This window comes from Myripristis murdjan, chromosome 11 (assembly GCF_902150065.1).
Source record: "Myripristis murdjan chromosome 11, fMyrMur1.1, whole genome shotgun sequence".
NCBI classification, from domain to species: Eukaryota; Metazoa; Chordata; class Actinopteri; order Holocentriformes; family Holocentridae; genus Myripristis; species Myripristis murdjan.
Genome location: NC_043990.1, coordinates 22,024,424 through 22,049,211, shown reverse-complemented (window position 1 = coordinate 22,049,211; position 24,788 = coordinate 22,024,424). Strand labels below are relative to the sequence as shown.

Genomic DNA, 24,788 nt, shown 5'->3' with positions numbered 1-24,788 from the left:
CTTTACACAGCCAATTATCAGTTCTGTGGTTTATGAGTGGCGACAACGTTGGAATTTGTTAGCCACAGAAATGGAGCATTGTAAAGTGGGTTTTTCAACAAGAAATTAAAATCTGAAAATGAACGAATGAATTTTGATTATATGTTGTGAAAACGTTAGTACCCCCACATGGTTTGTTGCAATCTAAAATGTGGGTAAATTGTAGTGAATTCAAAATCACTGGTATGGTCCACGCAGAAAAAATATGCATGATGAATATCTGTCTGCATATTTTGATGATTACTGTGCGAGGTCAGCATAACATAATACAGTATCCCACACAGTATAATCCATAGGTGTCAATCCACAAGGCCACACCTGGACTATACACATTGATATGCACCATCTGTGTGCATGACAGCCTTATCTTCATCCGCTGTTCTCATTGCACACTGTGGCTGGAAACAGAGAGGTCTAACTTTATTGGAAGATAAATAATATTTTTCCCCTTTAATTCTGATTTATGACTTTTTCTGATCGTTGACAGAAGTTGGCCCATGTTGTGATTGCTTCTGAAATCCAGCCAAGGCCAGACAGCGTGTATACAGATCCATACCAATCTATAGAGATCTGTTGAGAAAGAGGGACTGGATATAAATGACAAGGTGTCTATGTGTGTGAATGTGTGAACGTGTGTGCGTGTGTGTGTGTGTGTAAGGCCTCTGCTGGAGCATAAAGGGGCTCAGTGCTGAGCCTAGGCAGAGAGAGAGGCATAGCTCATGAGCCCAGAATACTAATCCTGTTGCCACAGTCACCCTGAGCAGCCAGCCCTTCACTCACTCACACTCTCACACACACACATACACACACACGTGCGAATTCTCCTTCTCCCAGTTTTGCTTCATTCATTTGTCAGAAAATCACAGGCTGTTGTACTGTTGCACAGCATATAATTACTTTTTGCCATCAAAAGTGGTGTGCATAAGCATGTGTGCGTGTGTGTGTGTGCATGGGGATGGTGGGGGTAGGGGTTATCTAAACACCTGCATGTACAGTATGACTGCTAATTGTACACACACACTCACATGAGTACACAGACTCTTTTCTCTCTGCTCTAATTACCAGGAAGCTGATAGTATTCCATGCGGAGGAAGGGACAAGCCGTGTGTGTGTGTGTGTGTGTGTGTGTGTGTGTGTTCATGTGTGTGTGTGTGTAAGTGATGGACCATTGGATCTTGCTCACTACCGGGGTGATCTGGTCCCTTGAGTCACAGCCAAATCCCAATCCTCTCTCTGGGTTTCTTTTCCTCTCACTCTCTTCTTTCTCTCTTTCTCTCTACACAGACATGCATACAAACACACACACACACACACACACACACACACACACACACACACACACACACACACACACTCCACACACAATCTACACCCACAGATCCTCCTATCCCTCACACACTCTACTTGTGCTAATGAGTATTCCCAGTGTGTGTGTGTGTGTGTGTGCACGTGTGTGTGTCTGCAGGGAGCATGCCATACGGAAGTGTGAATGTCAGGAGACAGGGGAAGGTGTCCCATGACAAAATCCCTCATATGGGACAATGTGACGTCTGAGTAATGGGTTGCATGAACCAAGACAGAACCAGGGTAAGGGTTGAGAAAACGCTGATTTGATGCAGGTGGGAGTCTTCTGAACACACAGTGTCACTCAGCTTTGTTTCATTGCTTTTCATTTGTTTGTTATAGTATCAGGGAAGTGAATTATTAGAAGTGGCAGCATAAAATATGGAGCAGAGGGGAAAATCTACTTAAAGTCTACTTCTATATCTTTTTATTAGAGCCACGCCAATTCGAGTTTTTCAGATGCGATACAAATACATGTGCTTTATTATTTAAATTATTTAAATCTCTGTGTACCACTCAGTTAGCATTCACCATGTATTGCTTATTCCACCTGGTATTGTCCTATTAGTGTTTCACTTGATACAAAATATCCACTGCAAATTAGACAACAATACTGAATCTAAAATAGAAAAGAAAAAGGAAATGCTAACCAAGAGTTATGTTGTTGTTTTGTTTCTTCTCTCTCTCTCTCTCTCTCTCTCTCTCTCTCTCTCTCTCTCTCTTTTTTTTTTTTTTTTTTTTTTTTAGCAATTGGGGAAATGCCAGAATTTTCATGTTGGTTTGCCTACCAGTTTCAGACCAGAGAAATTCAAAATAAATAAATAATGAAATAATCCTTTTTGTTCAAAATTTAATGAAGTCACTATTGACGAATGAGGTTTTTTTTTTTTTTGTTTGTTTTTTTGAGTAATAAAAAGTATAAGTGGAAAAAAGGGGGGGCCAGGCACCTGATCAGTCTCTCAGTCAGCCAATCAGCAGTTGCTTAACCCTCATATGCCAAGAGTAGGGTCAACAGGATAGCACCTTCCTCCCTGGAAAGGTGACTGGTCTCTTTTGGTCCCCCCCTCCTCACTGGGTCACAAACAATGTCAGTCTGGCTCCTTGACTGTTGAAGCAGAAAATTGGCCATGCAGCTATGTGACTGTGACTGCTCTTGTTCCAGGAGGAAAAAAAAAAAAAAAAAAAGCAGAAGACATCTCTGTGGACACCTCAGACAGCTAAAGACCCCCTCCAATCAAAACTACTTCTATGTTCATGTCCCCTAAAATGTCATGTGCCGGGGCAGGGTCCTGGTCGCGGTGTCCTGGGTTTGGGCCGTTTGCTGCATGTCATCCCCCCTCTCTCCCCTGCCTTTCCTGAATCTCTCTACCGTGGCTGTCAAGTAAAGCAGAAATGCAAAAAAAAAAAAAATCTTAAAAAAAAATAAATAAATAAAATGTCTGACCTTGAGTGTATTGACTTGTATCAGCACCGAGTTGGTCTCTAGAGAAGTGTTTTCACAATCACCTACTGAAGGTGGAGGAGACTGTGCACGCCCCTGCCATGTGAAATTCAAACGCAGGGCCAGCTAGATTTGTTACGTCACAAATCCGACAGCCAATCCCACCAACTGACCGGGTGTTGCTTTGCATATCATTAGCACCGGCCCCACCAGTCACAGTTGTTGTTTTTTTTTTTTTTTTTTTAAATCAACAAAACCAGCTTGAAATGGCTCCTTCACATGAACAGTATTAGTGTACCAAAGAGATTGGCTGAAAAAAAATTATTTTATAATATAAAAATAAATAATGAGCCAGTGTGCAAACAGGCAGGGGCGCGGGCGGTAACTCTTTGCATATTCATTGATTTGTGCATACTTAATGAGTGCAAAGTGAGGAGTTATATCTAAGCCATTTCTCGGCATGTATGGATGTGTTTTTTACAGAAAAAAAATTCTAAATATGCAATTATTGATGGACAGAGATGATTTTTAGGGGTTTAATCATTGGCTGGAGGGGGACTTTAACTCTTCTGCCCTCTCATTTCATATTTAATAATGCTTGCTCATCTAGTATTACAGCCTCACTGATGCATGCCAGCTTTCCAACCTCAGCAGCTAATCTGTGTATAACAAAAACTGTTTTTGCTGGTAAATATTTTAATTGCAGCCAGACTGAGTCATCAAAGCAGTTATACATAATAAGTATGGGATTTTTTCTTTGGCCAACACTAAATGATAGCTTACATAGCACCATGTAGTAGATTAGATCATAATAACACATGGGATGAACGATGTGGTTTTCATGTTTGTTCCAGGAATCTGAACAACAGCATAAGTTGATGCTGCACACTTAGCTAGGCGTCATGGGAATAGTATCTCTATGTGTTTCTAGCAGTCAGCGATAGGTTGTACAGTTTTACTTTGAGGGCAGAATTGCTGCTGGTGTTTTTCTGACTGTCTCCAGCTGCCTTGAGGGACTAAATCCCCCCCAAAAAAGAACACATACATTTTCAAATCATTCACCGTGACTGTCTAAACATTTGAGACTGAAGGATTTGCAACAACTATTTGACTTTGTCTCGTTGTAGCTCAAAACACACAGTTCAGCTGAAAATGTACAAGACCATTTTCAGCAACAACTAATGAGAGCAAACCAACTAATTAAATTAAGGGACAGCCTTGCCAGCTACTGCAGCATGATGGATGAGCCAACTCAGAGAGGACAGTGTAATTTGCTCATGAATGATTGAGAACAACAGTGTTAACTCCACATTCTATGTAAAGGCACCCCTTGCACAAATTACGCTTCTGCACATCTTTCCAACTCATATCCACAGCTCAAATTGACACATATGGTAATCCTGTAAAGTAAACGTGATACTGAAGTATAAATATAAGATTAGAACAAAGCTGTTTCCCAGGATTTAGCCAGTGTGCATGCGTGTGTTTATGTGTGCATTCATGCATGCGTGTGTGTGTGTGTGTGTGTGTGTGTGTGTGTATGGGTCGGGGTTTGGTCCAGATAACATGCTGCCCTCTTATCCCCTGTACTTCTCCATCACCAGGGGATATAGGACTAACAGCGATCCACCATCTATCATGGTGACATATTCGCTGCTATGCTAGCAGTGCTGTGGATGATGCACACAGAGGAAGCACAGGCGCACTCTAGCGCAGCCACAAGCATACATATATCCACACATGCATGCACACAAACACACATTTACATGCCCACATCCCCATGGACATTTTTTAAGCGTGAAAACATGCTACAAATCAGCTTCTGATTGCTCCCATCATTTCCCTGAAGGGTAATACACAGTGGTGTATGCGTTGGTGAGTTTGTGTGGGTGTATGAGTGTGTGTGCGTGCACATGGTCTGACTCTGTGGACCCTTAGCTGAAGACACAGACTGGTGAGATAAGCCCATCCTCTATTATGCTGCAGTTATAAACACTAGCTGCACGTGTTAAAACAACAGGGCAATTATCTGGCGGTGCCCATGCAGTCAGACAGAGGAGTTTGGAGGGAAAATCAGCCGCCAGCTGAGTTTGTTGTCATTGGTGTATTTGGGCTGGGAGAGGAGCAGGGTTGTTGGAAAGGGATAGAGCGAGAGATAGAGTGGAGATCAATATAGGGAATATGTTTCCATGGTGAGGAGAAGAAAATGAGTGAAAATGAGAGGGTGAGAAAGAGAGAGAGAGAGGAATCTAATGAGAGTGATACACAGCAGTATGTTTGTTTTGCTCAAAACACATCTCAAGTCAGTTATTTGGTTGTGTGTGGGAGGTGGGATGCTTGAGTGTCTGTGTGTGTGTGTGTGTGTGTGTGTGTGTGTGTGTGCGTGCTCACATGCATGCGTGCATGTGTGTGTATGTTGCTGATTGACAGAGAAACAGTTGGATCTGATTTTCTTTGCTGGCCAGCCTGTAGAGCTGGCTCTCAATCACACTGCACTGAGAGCCATGAATCAGCTCTCCCTAACTGACACTGCCCTGAGAAACTGAGTATGTATGTGTGTGTGTGTGTGTCTGTGTGTGTGTCATTTCTAAGACTTGCGTCATTCTACAGCAGAGAGGTCATGGAAAAAAAAAATTGCTTGCACACTGATAATAATTCAGCCATATTGCTTTGGGCACTTTGCATGTAAATCTGCATGTATACGCTGTTTGTAAGCTACTGACCTTTGCATTTATTTGTGGGTATATCTGTGTTTGCGCTTGGTGGGTTATGCGCAAGTGCAATTTGTCAGCCTTAACATGCCTGGATTCGGTCATACTGGCCCTGAGTAAAAGGCCAAATGCCTAAAATGTAAATGGAAAATGGATGTGCACATCTTAATTCGCACATTTCTGGACATTATGCACAGTTTTCACTAGCTCTCATTCTCTGTCTCGTTCTCTGTAGTCCATATACCGCAAGTGAAACAAGTGAGAAAATCTGACAACGGGATGAGATAATCCCACTTGTTTCAGGAATTTCCCTGGGAACAAGAATAAATATGAAGGACCGCTGAAACAAAGCAGAAGACATTAGACCAGTCTACTCGTATCAAGAAAATGACACTTGATTCAAGAGAATTCCTGAAAAAAGCTGATTAGCATTGGAATTATCTCATCCCAGTGTCATGTCATTTTTAACACTGAATATGAGACTAAATGACTTGTTAAGATGGAGTTTTTTGCAGTGTGCTCTTGTACTGTGTGGATTAGTGCCCAGAGGTCTTGCATGAGTAAAGAATGTACTAAGCTGTCTAAGGGTCGATAGTGCACTGATCTGTTTGCCTGTATTATTCATCGACATTGTTTCCCGGCCATGTCGGAGCCACAGGGGTGAATTGTTTATGTGGATGTATGTGTGTGTGTGTATGTGTGAGTGTGCGTGTGTGTGTATATGTGTGAGTGATGAGGTGAGATACTGGCAGCTTGTTTAATACTAAGGTGTTTTGCTTGAGAAAAGTGAAAAGAGCATTCACTGCTGACGGTGGATGTGCGGTTGGAAAAATAGACATGCACATCATGGACAGATTTTTTTTTTTTAGTAAATCTTAATGTATGCATAAAGCATGCCATTGTTTGTGAGAGAAAGAAAACCTGTTTCATAAATCATAATACAGCTTCCATTACCCTACAATGCCTCATTTATATGGAAATTGTACAATATCTGTATAACTTTATTTTATGTAGGCTTAAAGCATACTTTTGTTCAAAGTCGTATATTTTTGTAAAGTAATACATTTGAGATTTGATGGACAAAACCCTCTGGTTTCTTGCACAAAGAAGAAGAAGATGATGAACGAGAGCAAGAACAATAAGAAGAAGTAGCAGAGGAAGTAATGATTGTAGTAACAGTATTCCCTCATTTTCCTTCTTCTTTATGTTATGGCAAATCACTATCACTATCACTACTGCTATTTTCTGTTCCTTTATGTCTGGTTGATTGATCAGTAATTGTTTGTCTGTGTTGACATGGAAGCCTCAACACCCCATTGTGGTGATGTCGACAATGGGGAGTTGGGGAACTTCAGAGGGCCCAGCCCATACTCAACACAGATGTACGTGTACATGATTCCTCCAATTTGTGCTGCTGAATCTACACTGTTCCTGCTGGCATCTTGTACCTTGCTGCTATATGCTGAACCATCTCAGAGGTCTCTTTGCACAGCTTGGCCTTCAGGTGCTGTCTGATGTAGTAGAGCCTGCTTTTGACCAGCCGCCTCTGCTGTCTGCAGGTGGTAAGTCCCATGGAAGGCCTTGACTTGCTACATGGCATCTCCTCTCCTTGTTATTCATCCACACTCCCTATCTGCTGCTGTCTCAGATATTTTCTTAGCAGTTCATCTTCAGGAGCTGTCTTATGTTTTCATAAAAGCACCCGTGGATGCTTTGTGCTTCCAGCTGGTGTACAGTCTCAGGACACTGGACTTCAAGTGGAATCCTCCATGCGTTGAGAGGAGTTTCTAGGTTTGTCTGGGTTTAACTTCCATGTCCTCTTTTGGCCAGCTCACTATGCCAGCAGTGGGATATATGAGCCGATGTCTCGCTCATTCTTGGCATACAGTTTGATATCATCCATGTAGAGGAGGTCACTGCATGGCAGCCACACTCCTGATTCTGTATCCATATCTGCTCTTTGAGATGATCTGGCTGAAGAGGTTCTCTGCAAAACAGTATTGGGGACAGTGCAATACCTTGTTGCATGCTGCAGTTCTCAGTGAAGGCTCTTAGTATCTCACTCTGTCTTGTTTGGTTTGACAGGGCTAGGTATTCCAGGATCCATGTGTGCAGCACTGAACATTGAGCTTTCTTGTAGTCAGTCCAGGTGGATTGTAATGCAATAATACAAACTCTAGAGTACAAAGCTTCACTGGGATGTAGAAAATGTCTTTTCTTATTTTCTTTACCTCAACCAGCGAGGACAAACACAGTTTGTACAAAATAGCCTTACTGAGAGAGTTTAACAAGGGCTCTATCCACACAATGAAAGTATATTCCTTAAGGTTAGTCCATACAATGCAAAGTGTAATTTGGTCATCATACCTGTCATACACATAATAAATATATGCAAGGACCTGATGAAAAATCTCTCCTCAGCTTTGCAGAAAGAACTTACTGAAGGATTCGCCTACACAGAGAAATGATACAACAAGCTTAGTGAAGGTCAGCCAGTGTAATGGACTACCGCCCATTCCAGCTATAATAATGATGGAAATATGCAACGGTAAAAATTGTGCTGAAGATTGTTCTGAAAAAGAAATTATTTTACAATCTGCCCAGCTTCAGGATAAAACACCTGTAAGGACACTGTCAAAGCTAATTAGTTGCTATTTGGCAATCTGCTCACTCTAAATCTGAAAAAGTGATGGCACTAACTAGACAAGATAAGAAGACTTTCTTTGCAAACTCCTGAATACCAGAGCTTCCAGCACTGATGTTCAAGCATTGGAAGGAATAAAAAAAACACTGCCTGTACTTCATTACTTAGTAACTCTGAAATATAGATCTAGATTGTAGAAGTGAAAACTTCAGGGTACCTATTACCATAATATATTAATCACTCAATCACTGAATATGTCAGTCACTTTATGTAAGTAATTATTGCATTTACAAGTGGTGGAGATCTCGATGGAAATTACATCGAAAGAAAAGCTGTAGTTTGGGGTGCAGAGTTGAAGAGATGAGATAAAGATTTTAAGGACAGGGTTGTTTCAAAGTGATTTTGAGTCAGTAAGGACACTAGTATTTTTCTATCAGTGGATGGAGAGGGGGGGAAAGACAGGATAGAGGCAAGATTCTGGCTCATGCTCTGACAATGGGATGTTGGGCTTATAGTAGTTAATTCTGATATTTTAGGGTAATTAAGCCACAAGGGAATCGTTTGGAAGAAAACACTGCCTCGCACAAACACACTTTCCCACACTCCAAACCATCTTCTCATCAAGGCCGTTCACAGTTTGCAGCAATCCCAGTGATTCCGAGATTCAATGCAGGAGTCGCCTGAAGCCTCTTAGGGTGACCAGCTATTGGGATAACTGATGCATGTGCAATATGAGTGTCTTTGAGGTGAGATATGGAAAAGCCAACAGAGCTTCCAGGCAACTGGCATCGGCTTAATATCACCATGACACAAGGGAACATTTTACAAAGCAACGCTAGCCTTTGGCTTTGGCTTGAAGCAGCAATAGATCAGGCCAAGTAGGGCTGGTAACAGACTCTTTCTCTTTTTCTCTGTCGCTCCCTCCCTCACACTCTCTCTCTGTGAGTTCATTAGATGATAAAACCTTATCCTTTCTACTGATTGAACTCATAGACCAATAACCTTCCCTTCAGCAAGGCAAGTATTACCCTACAGCTCAGATTTCAGTGCATGTGTGTGTCCGTGTGTGTGTGTGTGTGTGTGTGTGTGTGTGTGTGTGTGTGCGCACGCGCACATGCACATTTTGTACTGGAAACAGGTCAGGTCAAAAGTGTTCTTGGCAGCCAGACAATGAGAATAATCTCATTAAAAGTATTCAATCTACAAACACGTCAATGATTCACTCAAAAGAAAATTATGTACTTTCCTCAGTAGTGTTTCAATGTCAAACTACAATACCCAGTCAGCAGTACCTATCTCTCTGATTCTCTCTATGCCTTTATGTTGGTCTAATTGAATTGCTGTGAGGGAAGCAGCCTGAACTCAAACAATCAGTGAGATTTTAAAGGGGCCACTTCTATTTACCTGAGACTGTGATACAGAGAGGAACAAAAACTGCCTCACGGTCTTCCATGTCGCTTACAAACACGCAAATATATCCCAACCAATGTTCAGCCTGCAAAGACACATGAGCCATAGCTCTCTGCCAGAGAGGGGTGTACTAAAATATAGATCACAGGCCAGACTTTCTGACAGCCATTTACAAATCTTTTGATGGGGGAGTTAAAGCCTCTTTGAACTGCTTCATTTGGCCAATATGCCAAAGACAAAATTGAAATTCCAAAGTTTCTACAAAGGGGGAGTAGGGGGCTTGTGACCTTCCTAAAAGCATGTTGAGGCCAGGATAACAAAGCAAACTTTTATCATCTTTTTGCCTCTGAGTACACAGTGAGTCAGCTCCCAAGTATTTCTGCTGAATGGCAAGTAGTGGGACAATCAGCAAACGTATAATAGATCAACTAAATTCACACAAACACAACTGCCTATATGTGATGGAATACATCAGTATTTTATGATAATTGCCTTGTCTTCTACAGTAATTTATGCAGTATTTCCGAACAATGTGCATCTTGGAAATTTCTGCTTTATGTTATGCCATTAAAAAGAATTAAGGCTGAGTATAAACAATATGATCTTTCCACATAATAGTGCTTTTGCATCATGAGTATAACCAAAGCAGCAGTGAACACACATCACAACATCACATTGTCTGACAGAGAGGCAACCCTACCTTGTCGGACATCTCTAGGCGCTATGGCGATTGCATCATTGGAATGCAGCTCAGTGACACAGCAGTCATCAGGAACCAGTGAACCATTGCTGAAACTATGGGGCGTTGCAGGGAGTAGTGGAATAGGTGGTGCCATGATATTGTGGTTGGGACAGATGCAGCCCGTTTGCGTCATCCCACAGCCATCGCCATTTGCAATCTCTAAGTCTCCATGGCGACTTGTGCGTAAACACTCCTCAAACCATCGGCAGAGCACGCCACAGGTAAACTGACTAGAGTTCTCATTGTTGATGAGCAATACCTCTACCAGTCTCAGCTCCAACATGTCCTTGGTTACCTGAGGCTCGTCTGCAGCTGGGTGTCTGGTTAGACAAAGTTGGACAAAGTTCTTGTCAAACTGCAGGAAAGAGTATGGTCCATCTGAGTTGGATTGGCTGCCACAGAGGTCGATGATTTCTTGGTCCCTGGCGGCGGCCGTCTGTAAGTGAAGGGGACAACTTTGATTGGCCAGGTGGTGGTCAAGGGAGAGAAGCATGGGGGAGTGTGTCCGGCAGATGGTGGGGTGGCGGGTGAAGCGGAGGTAGAGGGAGTACTTGGTGGGATCAGGGTTCTCCAGGGACCAGGAGCAGCCCGGTGCCCTGGAGGGAAAGAGCTCCCTTAGGGAGAAAGACCCATAAAGCACACCAGCTACGAGGCTGGAGCACGGGGAGGAGATGGGCGAGAGGGTCCCCTCTGCCCCGGCGTTGGGGATGCCACTGGCAGCCCCATAGGCAGCCTCAGCCAGGGCAGAGAGAGGAGCTAGAGTGAGGGCAGACGCAGCAGCCAGGGCCCCGGCCACAGCCAGGAAGGAGGACAGCACAGACAGACACACCCCACCAGCAGTGTTCATCCTATGACATTCGTCCTGCAGAGTGAGAGAGAAAGAAGAGAGGAGAGAGAAGAAAGACAAAGGGGGTTATATTAGAGATGCTGAACACAAGGGAATACGATCAACATTAACGAAAACCAAGTCCAATGCAATCCGCCATGGACAGAGCAAGACCTGCTCAGTGTAATCCAATTGGAATTGGTAATATTTCAACGAATCTCAGAGACGCAACAGAAATGAATTCATAGAAATGTCTGGAAATATTTCTGAACCAGACAAATAAATGCCAGTTCTCCTCGTGAAGGTGACTCGTGTACACAGACACACAGTCTCATAGACAAGCACACAGTCAAAAACACAACCAAATCCCTGCTGGGCTGGATTAAAGGGGTTGATGACTTGGCTGTTGAGACATGCACTGTGGGACCCTCTGTACCCTTTCCTGCTGATATGAACACACAATCATAGACACACAAACACACAGGCACATGCACACACACACAGAGACACACACAAATAGACACACACATGCACACTCACTCACAACAATGCCTGCTGAGCAGCTCCCCCAAGGCTCTAGAGAACCATTACCATCACCACCACAGTAAGAGTCCGCCAACAGTCTGATTTTCACTCACATAACACGTACACACACTGCTGACACAAATACAGATCCAATATTTTAGTAGTTTGCTTAAAACTGCATCAGTACCTAATGCATTTTAGCCCACACTGGGTGAATGTGCTCTTGCCTTTCAAATGTTTCTACAGAAACGTGCATTGAAAAGGATGCGTGGGAGATGAAATGTTCGCTCCAATAACCTTATAGAATGACACCCAGACAACCCTCTCCAAAATTACTATGCTCCAAAATTCAACACAAGCATTTCACTCCACAGTTTCATATCTTTCTTTCGTGTATGTCTTCCTTGTTGGGTAATTTGGAGAGGAGAGGAGATGTGATGTGATGCGATGTGATGTGATGTGAGAGAAAAACAGGCATGGCTGCATAGACAGACACAGGCGAATGGACAGATACAAAAGCAGAAGGTGTGAGCACTGAGCAGTTCTTGAACACTGCTCATCTTCTCCATCCATCGATGGATTTTCTATTATGAGGTGCCACAGAGCATGCTTCTCCCCAGGTAACAATTGGCTCAATGCTGGCCGCACGTACATGCTACAGGCAGTCAGACAGACACACACACAGACACACAGTGTACAAGCGTCAGCCTGATATATTCTTGGTAACACCTCCAGTTAGCCTATCATGCTTCATCCCAGTCCATGTCTTATTCCCTTACAGGCTGCAGAGCTGTAGTGGGAAGCTGTCTGCAGCACTGCTAATACTGTTAATACTGCTGAGGACCTGATGAAATTAAATATTGAGATATATGTTTAGCACTGCCTCATTCTTTCCAATTGAGCTCTTTTCAGAAATGCTCCATCATCCATTTTGACAAAAAAAAAAAGAAGAAAGAGAGGAGAAAACAAACACTGAACCACTGAAATATTGAGCTGAGAATCTTTAAAAGTGTCAAGTGTCAAAGTAATTTCGTCCGTACCAGATTATTTTCCTGTACTATCATTCAGAGAAAATAACAACTTGTTTGGAGTTGTCCTCACAATCATGCTGCAAGGCTTTCTGTTTTTAGTTTTTTTTTTTTTTTTTTTTTTCCAAATGGTAATGCTCTTTTCTTCACTTGACCAACTGCAGCTCATTAAATACACAGTGCATGCCTCCATGTGTGCATGGATGTGTGTCTTTGTACGTGCCATGGTCTGCAAGAGGATAAAACCCAACGCATTCCCTTTTGTGCATATATTGTGCGAACATGTTATTCTGGTCTGCATGGCAGGGTCTCAGGTGGCGTAAAAGCTACCCTCTGGCAGCCATAGTGGAGGAGGTCCTCGTCAGTTCCTGGGAAACAATTAGCTGCTTAAATGAATGTGTTTTATGCATTTTATTGCATCTTGCAGGACTTAGTTTTTGTTTTCTTTCTGTTTTTAGTGTTTTGCTGTTTTAATGCCTTACCTGTTTTCAGCCTATCTCTGCATACTGTACCTATCCCTATTAAATAAACCATAAATAAAGTAAACATACAGCTTTGTCATTACAATAGAAATAAATAAATGCCAATTTTTAGAGTTTGGTTTTGTGTTTATATAGATAGTAGAAACTTGGGCTAAAGACAAGACAAACAAATCTATGTTATCAGATCCTTCAATTTTACTTATAAAATGAATGACTGGACCTATTCCTATACCAATGTAGTCTTTTTCAGACTGCATCTCTCAGCTGTATGATAGTGATTCACAAACAAACAGTTCCCCAACTAGCCTCCATGATCGCCATGGTTGCCAGGAACTACGAGACGCAACTGCAAAGCCTCAGTACAGAACAGATGGTTTGAAAAGAAAATGTGTCCCCCATTTTCTCTAACGGGTGGGCTAATCAAGCATACCCCTGACCTGTACTTCACAGGATTTATGTAAGTCTGTAAAGGCTCTCCAGGGCTGGACACAAAGTCCACAGGGCCTGGGTAAGAGGCTGGGAACTGTGCTTACTCCACCATGTCAAGAGGTGGCCCCACAAAGGGTTGGACAGTAAGAGGCACTCAGGCTTATAGGAGGGTGCTGCTAATGAGAGCTAGAAAGACATGAAAGGCAAACTGATGACAGGGGAGACAGAAAAAAAAAAACAGAGAGATGGTGGAGGACAGGTTGTATAATTACTGCACTCATACAGGGATAATGAAAATAAGCAGAAATTTTGTGATTCAGCATGAAAAGTGATGCAAGGCAAAGTTGTGTCTCCTGTTTGAATTTTAGGCATTCAGCTTGCAGCTCCCTACCATGAAGTATATTATGTACTTGTACCTCCCTACCATGAAGTACATTATGTACTTGTAGCTCCCTACCATGAAGTACATAGTATACTTCACGGTAGGGAGCTAAAAGCTACAATACTGTACACTAGGGGCTCAAGGACAGTATGCCTACAAAAATAGACTTTGATAGCAACACTGTACCTTTTCGCTGCGGTGACCTTTTTAAATACACCACTTTCAAACACCATTTCAAATGTTATTTACCAGATTATGTATTTTTCTGCTAATAGCTTATACCACAGGACATGGACATTATGGACTTTATTTTTCTTGTTATGTTGAGGGAACATTAGAATGCGGGTAATGTTCTTCGTGCCAGCGCAAATGCCAACCTTCTGTTTTGAAATGTTAAACAAAAAAAAAAAGTGTGAATAAGACAGCATGGGAGGCAGGGTGACCATAAATACCATCTCAGATAGTATATTGAACACATACAATCAGATTATGCATTTTTTCCGCTCTTTTAATGTTAAAAAAACCACACAGAGGGAATACAGTTTCAAGGTACAGAGGGTGGACCCTGGGTTACGGTGTGTCACAGCATGTGTCTCAGGCCTGTCGAACCTGTCTCCGTCCCCGTGTGTGTGTGTGGGTGTGTGTGTGTGTTTGTGCAAGTGAAGACAGGTGTGCAGGAGTCAGGTCAGCGCCCCGCCAGCTGCAGCTCATCCGTAATCAGTCTACAACTTATACCCAGCTCTGCCAACAAGCCTCTGCCAGATCGTAGTTTCTGCTACCTGTCAGTAGCAGTGCCTTCGAGCCGTTCCTGATTTTCGTACATTATAATTCTGCTTGTTGCTCTGCCACGAATACTTCAGCCACACAAGCCTCGCCGTGTTAGCCAGCCAGCCCCCTCCTTCACCTTACAAGCCTGTTTATCCAAAAAAAAAAAAAAAACCCTCTGTGTTTCACACCTGCCTACCTGCGTTAGGGTTCTGCATTAGGGTTCAGCCAGCTACAGTGTTGTGAGAGGATCTCTGTGAGAATAAATGGAAGGGCTGGAAAGACCTCATGTTTTACACACAGGCCAGCTGCTAATTTGGTTAAACTTCACTCAAGTTGGAAAAGGCAGAATGTGCTAGAAAATTACTCAGTAGCAGAAGGACAGTAGCCCAGTGCAAATTACTGTGCACAATTCAGAGAGCTTTTAAACTGCCAATTGGTGTTGCATAAAGAAAGTTTGCACAGCGAATGTAGGCTAGATCAGGGGAGGAGAGGAATGCACTACCACATGGGCTGAAAACACTGAAACTTCAATATGTATTTGAGTTCATGGAGGACAGAGACTGATAAGGAGACAAAACAACCCCAAAAACACACATACACCCACACCCACACACCCACACACACACACGAACATGATGCAGAGGAACGATGTAGCTCCTTTCAGTCATTAGGCAATGTTTACTTAGAGAAGAGCTGCTGAGGAGAGTGAGACAGTAACCATAGCAACACCCTATCTCCTGACCTGGAAATGTATTTTTTTTCTGGTTTGTGATCGTTTCTTCTACTTGCTTTTATCTTCCTCTTTTGTCAGTGTTTTGGACGGGGGGGTTTCCTACACAGAATCCTCACCTGAGATTTTTCTTATGGAGCATGTGACAACAAGGGCTTTCAAACAGCGCGCTGGCTCTTGCTGCACTGACACTTTGACAAATGCGTGGCACAGTCAGGCTGAGGGAAGGCTAATGTAGCATGTTGTGAAATATGCTCAAGGACATCATGCTGCCTGGCATACGACGGGATTATAGAGTCTGCCACTTGAATATGCTTGCATACTGTCAACCAAATATGGCATGATGACAGCCGATGACACATGTCCAACTAACATTGTGTCAGTCAGCAGTTAAATCCAGAAATTCACTGTGAATGTGATGCAACATTTTGTTGCATGCGATGTGGAGTAATACAACTCTGTCTTATTAAACCATTTAGTCTCATATTTACTGTTATTTTCTCTTTATCCAAGTGAAATGAATCGCCTCTAGTGCTAATCAACTTGTCTCCAAAATTTCTTAAATCGAGTGTCATTTTCTTGATACTACTGGGCTGATCTGCCTTATTCTGCCTTATTTCAACATTCATACTTGTTCCCAGGAAGAGGGGAAAAAAAACTGCAGCAAGCAAAACTGCACTGGAATCATGTGGGATTAACTCATCCCACTGGCAGATTTTTTCACCTGTTTGAAGAAAAACAAGGTTTTAACCCTTAATATGAGACTAAATGACTTTTTAAGCTGTACATTTTTTATCCAGTGCTGTGTTCCCAGTGGAAAAGAGCTAAAACGAGGCACACTAGCCTTCCTGTGTGACCCAGGAAGATTAGCGACCACTTTCTGGAAGCTAATGGGGAACCCAGTAAGGGATAACAAATGTTAACACTTTTGTAACTTAAAAAATACATATATACATATGTATACTTAGTATATGAAAGTTTATCTTGTCACGGACCGCCTGACAGGGTAGCTAGATTACATTATGAGCCAACCCATGCATAGGTAAAAGCATAGGCATTATACGGATGAAAAGAAGTCAAAAGCGTTAAGCAAATTGTTTTTGGGACAATGAACAATGAATATTCATAGACCCACAGTCTGTGCAAGAGTAGGCCCTAAAGTGCTGTCTTCATGAGGCCATTCTGTCCCACTTCACTTTAAAACAGCACTTTACTGTGGGCAGCCATAAATATTTATTAGCTTTGATGTCTTCTGCTTCCCCCTTCTACCTTGACATTAATGTTATCACCAAGGATGGCAAAATATGTATATCCCTCTCTCCCTATCTGTCTTCCATTGCACGTTCCCTCTTGTCCTCTCGGCTCTTCGCTCATTATTCAGCGCGGCACAGTGACAATATAACTCATCTGATTTTTGCCTTTACTGAAAAACTCACACAACAGATGGTGCTGGGGACACTATGGTTTTGCCGTGATTATAGGATATTCCAAGTTTTAGCATCCTTAAAGTGGGAATTAAGTCCAAAAGTAATGAAAAACAGTCACATTGAAGTGCACTGAAGATTTTTTAGACTGGTATAGGCAGCGGTCCAGGATGTTTATAGTGCAGGAAAGAATGCTGAAAGCTGCTTGTGTGAACAAAGAGACATGCGCGGATCCGCAAGTGTCTTCTAATAAAGTTTCTTGTTTTGTTGGAATAGTTAAGCAGAATAGCTGGTGGGCACCGCACTTAACAATATCCCTGGGGTAGCGTATTTCTGTTTTGGTGAATGTGTTTTGGGAGGATTACAATGGAGAATAATGACACCTTTCTCATCTTTCTCTCCCTCTCTCCCTCTCTCTGTCTCCTCTGGCACTCAGCCTCGACCCTCCTCTCTCATTCTTGGTGCAGAGATCTAAGTGTGCTGCAGTGGAGAATGGTATCATCTGATTTATTGATGTGGAGTATTTCTCCTTTTTGTAGCCCTCAGAGGAGAGCAGCGTGTGGCCTCTGCATAAGCACATACATATACACACACACACGCGCGCACACACACAAACCAAGCAAAGCACACATGCAGTAGACACACTAATCCAAGACCATTCCTAGGCAAGGCAAACACACACACACACACACACACACTCTGGAAAGCTGACTTGATACCATCAATAATTCAAGGCTGTATCCTGATGCAGTGTTTGGAGTTTCTCTTAACTACTGATTATCAAGTCATGAAACACTCCCTTTTCTCGCTCTATCTCTCTTTCTTCCATCTTAATTCCTCCACTTCTTCGCCCTTCTCATCTTTAGCGACGCTCCCTTTCAAATCTCAGCCTTCCTCAAAGTCAATTTAGTTAACCACATCTCTACATCCATCCATCCATCCATCTTGCTCCACTTTAAGCCTTTCATCTCGATAACATCCCTTGGCTGCAGGCAACATCAAGAACCAGTGTTGTTCCACTGATTTTAGCCCCATTGACATTTTAGAAATCAGTATTCTGTTTGTCCTTTTATCAAGTGGATTCCGGCACACCACCAAGTCGGTGCTTTTTCAGTTTGCCTTATCAGTTATTCACAAATGGCAGTCTCGCTGAGAGGGCCCCATGCTGTGAAAAGAGACAGCAGCACCAGACCCCTCGATCACAGCAAAGGGCATTTTGTCTCCAAGCTATGGCATGCATACACCCCACCCTAAACACACACACACACACACACACACACACACATGCATTCACAGACAGAGCTGATTGAAGAACACAGGCGAAAATTATATCTGTCTGATGAAACTGAGTAATGCATTAATCATATTAGATCAGGGATCAGAGGGGGCCAACGGGTGGCACACACTGGCATTAAAGGAAAAGTCCACGCACCCTAAGACACTTTAATGCCAGTGGGCAGTTGAAGATGTGAATTTCTGGGTCCATTTTGTTTTTTCTTTTTTCTTTTTTCCCCAGTTCCTGCAGATAACTGTTTGTTTCGGGTGTCAGTCCCTTTGAATCAAAGTGCAAGGGTGTCTTTCACAACTTTCCACCGCAGATTCTCGATACAAAAGATAATGCATTACAAGCTGTGCCAGTGGTATGAAATAGTCTAGTCTCTCTGCTATGTGGGGTGTGGTCGTCTCCCTAACCCAATCCCCCCACCTCATTTGGAAGTGTCGTCAGAATATTATGTGGATGTGATACGGCCGCTAGTCTCCTGAAGGGGTGGGGCACCCATGTGATGCAGCAGCAGGATGTGACTCTACAGTGAGCCCGTTTTTTTCTCCATTGCCACTTTGCACGTTCAACAATCATACAGGGAGAAATCCATCGCGCAGGAGGCAGAGATGACAATTCCTCCGCAGACAGTGGCCTCAGTAGTCCATAACGCGATGCCGCCATGGCTTTCATCTTTGCAGCTCTGTCGTTCATTGCTAGAATGAGAGATATAACACCTTCTTTTATGGCTTTTTGGCAATTCGAACAACTGGGAATGGCACACCACGCAGCATTGTTTCCCTCTACTCTCACTTTTTCAAAAACTTACAATACCATCTCTATGGTTTTCTCCACCAAAACGTGTACAGCACAGAGAACGCCCTTTCTCTGGGGGGCTTCTAAATTCAATCTGAAATACGTTGGAAGTCGCTAGCTGAGGTTCGAGTTGACGGGAGTTGAGGGAAAGTGGATACACAGACAAAGTAAATTACACTTCACAGCAACATAACTCCTAGTGTGTGCTGAACAAATTGTTAATACTTACCAGACTAAGCGCATCTGAATTCTTTTAATGGCTACGACTCGAATGTGAGGAGAGGAAAGATGAGATTTTGAGTTGTCATAAAGATGGTGAAGGGTTGATGAGGAAAGAATGAAGAATGTGAGATGAAGCAGAAAAAGTTTAGAGGCAATAAAAGCAACGTAATTGTGAGATGGGGAAAAAAGAGAGAGAAAAAGGGAATAAAATTGAGATGGAATTGAAAATGCTACGTCGAAAAGGCATCAAACAAATGCAACAGATGAGGGAGGTGGCGAAAATAAGTGTTGTTTTTTTTTTGTTTTTTTACGGCGTTGATAAAAAGCGACTTCTCATGATTGGTGACTTCACAGCCGCAATTTCCATCCATATGAGATCCATTATATCCACAATCAGTCGCCTAACAGAAACATATAACCTATGAATATGAGCATTGAGTAAACAGTGTCAAAATGCAGCACTATCAGGAAGATATTTTCCAGGAGATTATGTGGCCCTGTAGCAACTGATAGCTTGGTGGCTACGCTTCATAATATCATTCCCTCTATCACCTCTGCATCCGACTACACCGCTGGTGTCATTATCAGGGTGACACGTAAACAAACAGAAGAAAAAGACAGCGCCATTAGTCGTGTGATATTGAGGTAAAATTCATTGATGTGTCATCTCAAAACGCTCGGAGAATATTGCTTCCCATTTATCAAGCGCTACCGTAATATATTCGGCTCAGCTGAAGCATTTTTCAGCATTTCAGCAGCTTATTAAATGCTGTACAGCCTTTAAAAAAAAACAATAGGATGGAATTAACATATCTTTAATGTGCTCCTGCAACACATTTCAACTATGATTCGTGTTGCACCCATGGGCAGATACTGATAACGAGCCCTATTAATTTCATATGAGAGCATAGTGATTGCTGGGTGGAGATTAAGATATGAATGGCTGGGGTGAAACTTAGTGTCATAGCCATGGCCATGCTCTAGTCTAGTGTTTCTCTTGTGTTTTCCCGTCTGTCTCTCTGTGTGTGTCTGTGGCATGGGTCTCTCTCTCTCTCTCTCTCTCTCTCTCTCTCTCTCTCTCTCTCTCTCTCTCTCTCTCTCTCTCTCTCTCTCTCTCTCTCTCTCTCTCTCTCTCTCTCTCTCTCTCTCTCTCTCTCTCTCTCTCTCTCTCTCTCTCTCTCTCTCTCTCTCTCTCTCTCTCTCTCTCTCTCTCTCTCTCTCTCCAGGCTCCTTGCTTCCAGCACACCTGTTCCTTGTTGCCATCACCGCACCTGCCATCCATCAGCCCTTCAAGCCTGCAGTGTAAGAACCCGGGCTTCACCAGATCATTGCCTCATCTACAGTGGTAGTGAATGACTCCAGTCAGCAGAATAGACAGGCTTTTTCACTGCAGCCGTTTTGACATGAACTTGCAGGCTAAACACAGGTGTTGCTAGCGCAGGGGTGGGCAACCATGTGCCAGAGTGAGCCGAGAGGCCGTAGGTTTTCATTCCAACCAAAAACTCCACCAGCTGATTTCACTGATTACCTCACCTTCAAGCAGAGAGCAGGGACTAATCAGTGAAATCAGCTGGTGGAGTTTTTGGTTGGAGTGAACATCTGCAGCCTCTCGGCTCACTATGGCACATGGTTGCCCACCCCTGTACTAGTGACTTTTATTCAGGTTCCATTACATTTATGTCTGACAAACCCAGAGAAATTGAGTTCATTCCAATCAATTTCTATGGACAAACTCTTTCCAGTGAGTCAGCATGTACAAAAGAGACAAAGCACGAGGCTTCACACTCTGAAAACCAAACCTGCGAGGTGGGCCGTTGTGTGAAGGTGCCTCCATGAGTTCCAATGTTCGTCATGTCAAAAGTCCCCATCAGTTTGCTCCACCCTGGGTGTGGCTGGATTCAGCAGAAGACATTCAGTGTGTTGGTGGTATAAGTGTGTATGTTTGGTTTGAACCGCAAGCATGGATAGCGAAGGTGTGTATTGTGCTGCTAGAGCAGGGGACACCGACGTCACCCGCTCTACCGGTGCAATGGGAGAGAGTTTTACTAAAACAATATGTTTTCAATTTCCACAACTGCAGTTTGGAACCAAACATACACATATAAACCATCACTCGGTGTCTTTTTTCTGAATCCAGCCTTACCAAGTGTGAAGCAAACATCAGGGGCCAATGAGGCACCTTTACACAACACAAAGTCAGTGGAGAGTGCTGAATTGTTTGGGCAGGACTTAAATGCACTGTCTCTGTTAATAGCAGGAGCCCAAAACACAGCAGGGCCTTATTTAATTTCATTAGTAACAACTGTGTTTACCCTGCAGTTTCATGTCAAAATGGCTGCTGTGAAAAAGGTCTCCTGTGTATACCGCTTTAGTCTCCAGTGTTTCTCTTGTGCCTGTTTCCAACCGATGCTTCTTCTGCTTAGGGATCATCACACCCACCCACCTGCCCGGCCGGCCTCCACCACTCCAGTGTTTCACTGCCCACACCACACCGTCTACCTTGACAGCTTGAGCTGGGGCTCAGCCAAGCCACAGCTCCACACCTGCCGTCCTTGCCTCGCCAACCCTGGCTACAGCCATCCTACATCACCTTTCTGCTTCACCTCACCTTCGTCTCATCACCTGCAACCACCAACATCTCTACCTCACAATAAATCTTCTTTTATTCACAGTCCTGTCTCATAAGTCCTGTATTTGGGTCCACCTGGTCACAAACACTTGGTTTGTGAAGAGGGAATATTATCTATTGAGAAAAAGTAATTTTTGAGTTTTAACATACTAATTCATTGACTAGATAGATAGAAATATGCACATTTGCTGCCAAACAGATGCGCATAATATCCTTTCAGTTTTAAAGCTATTACAAGTTGATGATTGTGGATATTCCCCATTGTGATTATGTCCTCCAAGTGCTGGAGACTGAGGACACTGAATGCTTGTGTTTTTAAAGCTTAATGAAATGCTGCAGATGGGAAAAAAAAAAAAAAAAAAAAAAAGAGTTTAAAACGGCATTGCCTAAAGCCTCGGTGAAGGACACTGAAGTTTTCAAATTAGTATTCACCGAGCATATGCTTTAACAGAAATTCCAAACAAACAAAATATTTGAAGAAAATATCTGAGGAGCCGGTGACAGTAGCAAAACAAACAAGAGGCACTTGAGCTGCCTAATGTCACCCTATAAATACCGTAATACTTTAACTATTACCATTAATGCTAAAGAGATACTTAATTAAACAATTTCATGAATTTTTTAGCAAACTTTTCCATGCCGACATACCTGTTGTCAAATGACACATAGGTAATATGAATATGTTAAAGCATTAAAGAGTCATAATAGTTTCTAGAAAATCACTCAAATGACTTATTCCGCAAAATTACACAGGAAAGAGCTCTAAAATAACATTATCTACCCTACAACAGGAAGATGAGGTTTAAGTATAACATTTCTATCACGTATTGTTCACAACTTATTGTGCTCACAAGCATACGCCTACACACGGACCGATGCCGCCGAGACAGCTACATGACATAAAGTCCCGTACCGTATGCGCGGTGGCGACAGGTCGTGAAAACCTTTATGAAGGAATTAATTGCACCCAAGGGGGTGACAAAATAGTAATTACATTTCCTCGGTGTGAAAGACTGCAATTTAAGTGCTATGTAACGTTCACGGGCAAACCCCCAACTCAGCTCCTCAGAGATCTTCACACCCTTAACCTTGAAAAGCCTAAATGTCACCAGCTGCTGATATCACGCTGCGTAAAGGCAAAATCTGATGTGACACACAGACACATGCAGTCAGGGAGCGCACGGCCCATTTGCATCTATGTGTGTGTGTGTGTGCATACATGTGGGGGCGTGGGGGGTGGGGGCCAATTTGGATTTGGAAGGAGGCCTTGTGGTATTGTGGTGGGCCTGAAGGGGATTCAGCTTCCATTGTGATATAGAGAATTACAGACGGAGGAAAAGGGTGATCTGCTTTCCTCTGCAGTACTGCTCTACTCCTGCCAGCAGATGAGCTTACACCAGCCTTTTTTTTCCTCAAGACAACACAGAAAGACAGAGGGTAGACACAGAGAGAGAGAGAGGGAAAAAAAAACAACAGAAGGAGGGAAAAAGCGAGAGAGAGGCAGAGGCGGGGTTTCCATGCCAGTATTCTTTTGCGAATTATGATGCATCAGGTCAGAAAAGCTGAACTGAGATGGCAAAGCTTACCCTGAAGTCCCGAGTATTGCAGGAAGAAAAAAAAAAAAAAAAACTTTTTATGCTTTTATGCTTGGAGTGGAACGTATCTTTGATGATAAAGAGTGGCCATGGAAACGCATTTATTGAATAAACAATAAAGGTGGCCTGGCATGACTGACGCGGCAAATGGTTCGGTTTCACCGCACAACAATTCAAAAGAGGCTTTAGAAATCCTGAAATCCTGTCTGCTAAGGTTCCCATCATGGCTGTAAGGCCAATAGTCACTATAGCATATCTTTTAACTGCAGTTTTTTTTTTTTTTTTTTTTGTGTGTGTGTGTGTGTTTTGCTTTTTTTTTTTAAATCCATTTTAGATGAAAGCATGAAAAATGGGCGGCAGTTGCTTTCACTAAAAAGAAGTAACGACTTCCAAATAGTAATAAGTTCTAGAAAGGCATTTTTTTCTCATAAGGCATTTTTCACTTTCTCTGACACTCAGGCTGTTTATTTGCTTCAGCCCAGCAATGGAAATGCACCTAATTCACATTTTATTTGTTGCAACGTTTCAAAAGTGCGCATAAAATTCTCCTGACAGTTGGATGCAAACATAGCTAGAAAGACAGAGAAAGAGGGGATGAGGCAGTCAGAGGCAGTGATAAGATATATAACATGGGAGAGAGAGAGAGAGAGAGATGAAGAGAGAGAGAGAGAGAGAAGAAGAAGGTGGGAGATGAGGAAACAAGTTAAACAAGTTGCCAGTATCTGATTGCTTGTTTATTTATGCTTTGATTCTCTCATTTTAAGAGCCTCTCTGACAGAGTCATCGCTGTGTGGCATCAAAATAAACAATAAGAAATATATTGATCAGAGAAGCCCGTTAATGCAAGACAGGCACACAAACAAGGTTTCCATTTCCTCTGTGACAGGATCAGAGAGAAACCTTACAAGCAAATGATTAGTTTTCAAGGCGAAATAGGTGCAGCAATTGATTCCTGCCAATTTAAATAAGGACAACTGCGCATCCCCGCTCTGATTTCCCTGCCGTACACCTGATCCTGAATTTGATTTGGGACTTAAATATCGGAGATTATGCACCACTTTATGTGAAAAGCCTAGTCATCTGAATAGGGAGACAAGGGCACTTAAGGGGCCTTTAAAGTTCAAAATTTGGAAGTAGATAGGAGTTTTTCTAAGTGGGAGACATTCATTAAAAAAAAGAAAGAAAAAAAGCATATGTCAAACAAAGCAATAGCGTACTTAATGTAATTGTGGCCTCGGGGATGTGGGATAAAAACGAGCCAAAGCAAAATTTATTGTCTATGTCAACAGAAATGTTACAGCTAAAAGGAGTGTTGCAGAGAGGAAAAGTGGCAAGAAGGA

General features: G+C 42.7%; 1 protein-coding gene across 14 annotated transcripts in view; it reads right to left on the bottom strand.

Annotated features, from left to right (window-relative positions):
- Positions 1 to 24,788, bottom strand: part of adgrb2 (adhesion G protein-coupled receptor B2) — a 583,915-nt gene that overhangs the window by 150,599 nt on the left and 408,528 nt on the right. For all 14 annotated transcript variants that reach the window (XM_030063545.1, XM_030063542.1, XM_030063551.1 and 11 more), the window contains one exon: positions 10,290 to 11,193. In XM_030063545.1, the coding sequence (XP_029919405.1) occupies positions 10,290 to 11,178 (889 nt within the window). In that variant the 5' untranslated portion in view covers positions 11,179 to 11,193. The remainder of the gene's footprint in view (positions 1 to 10,289; positions 11,194 to 24,788) is intronic.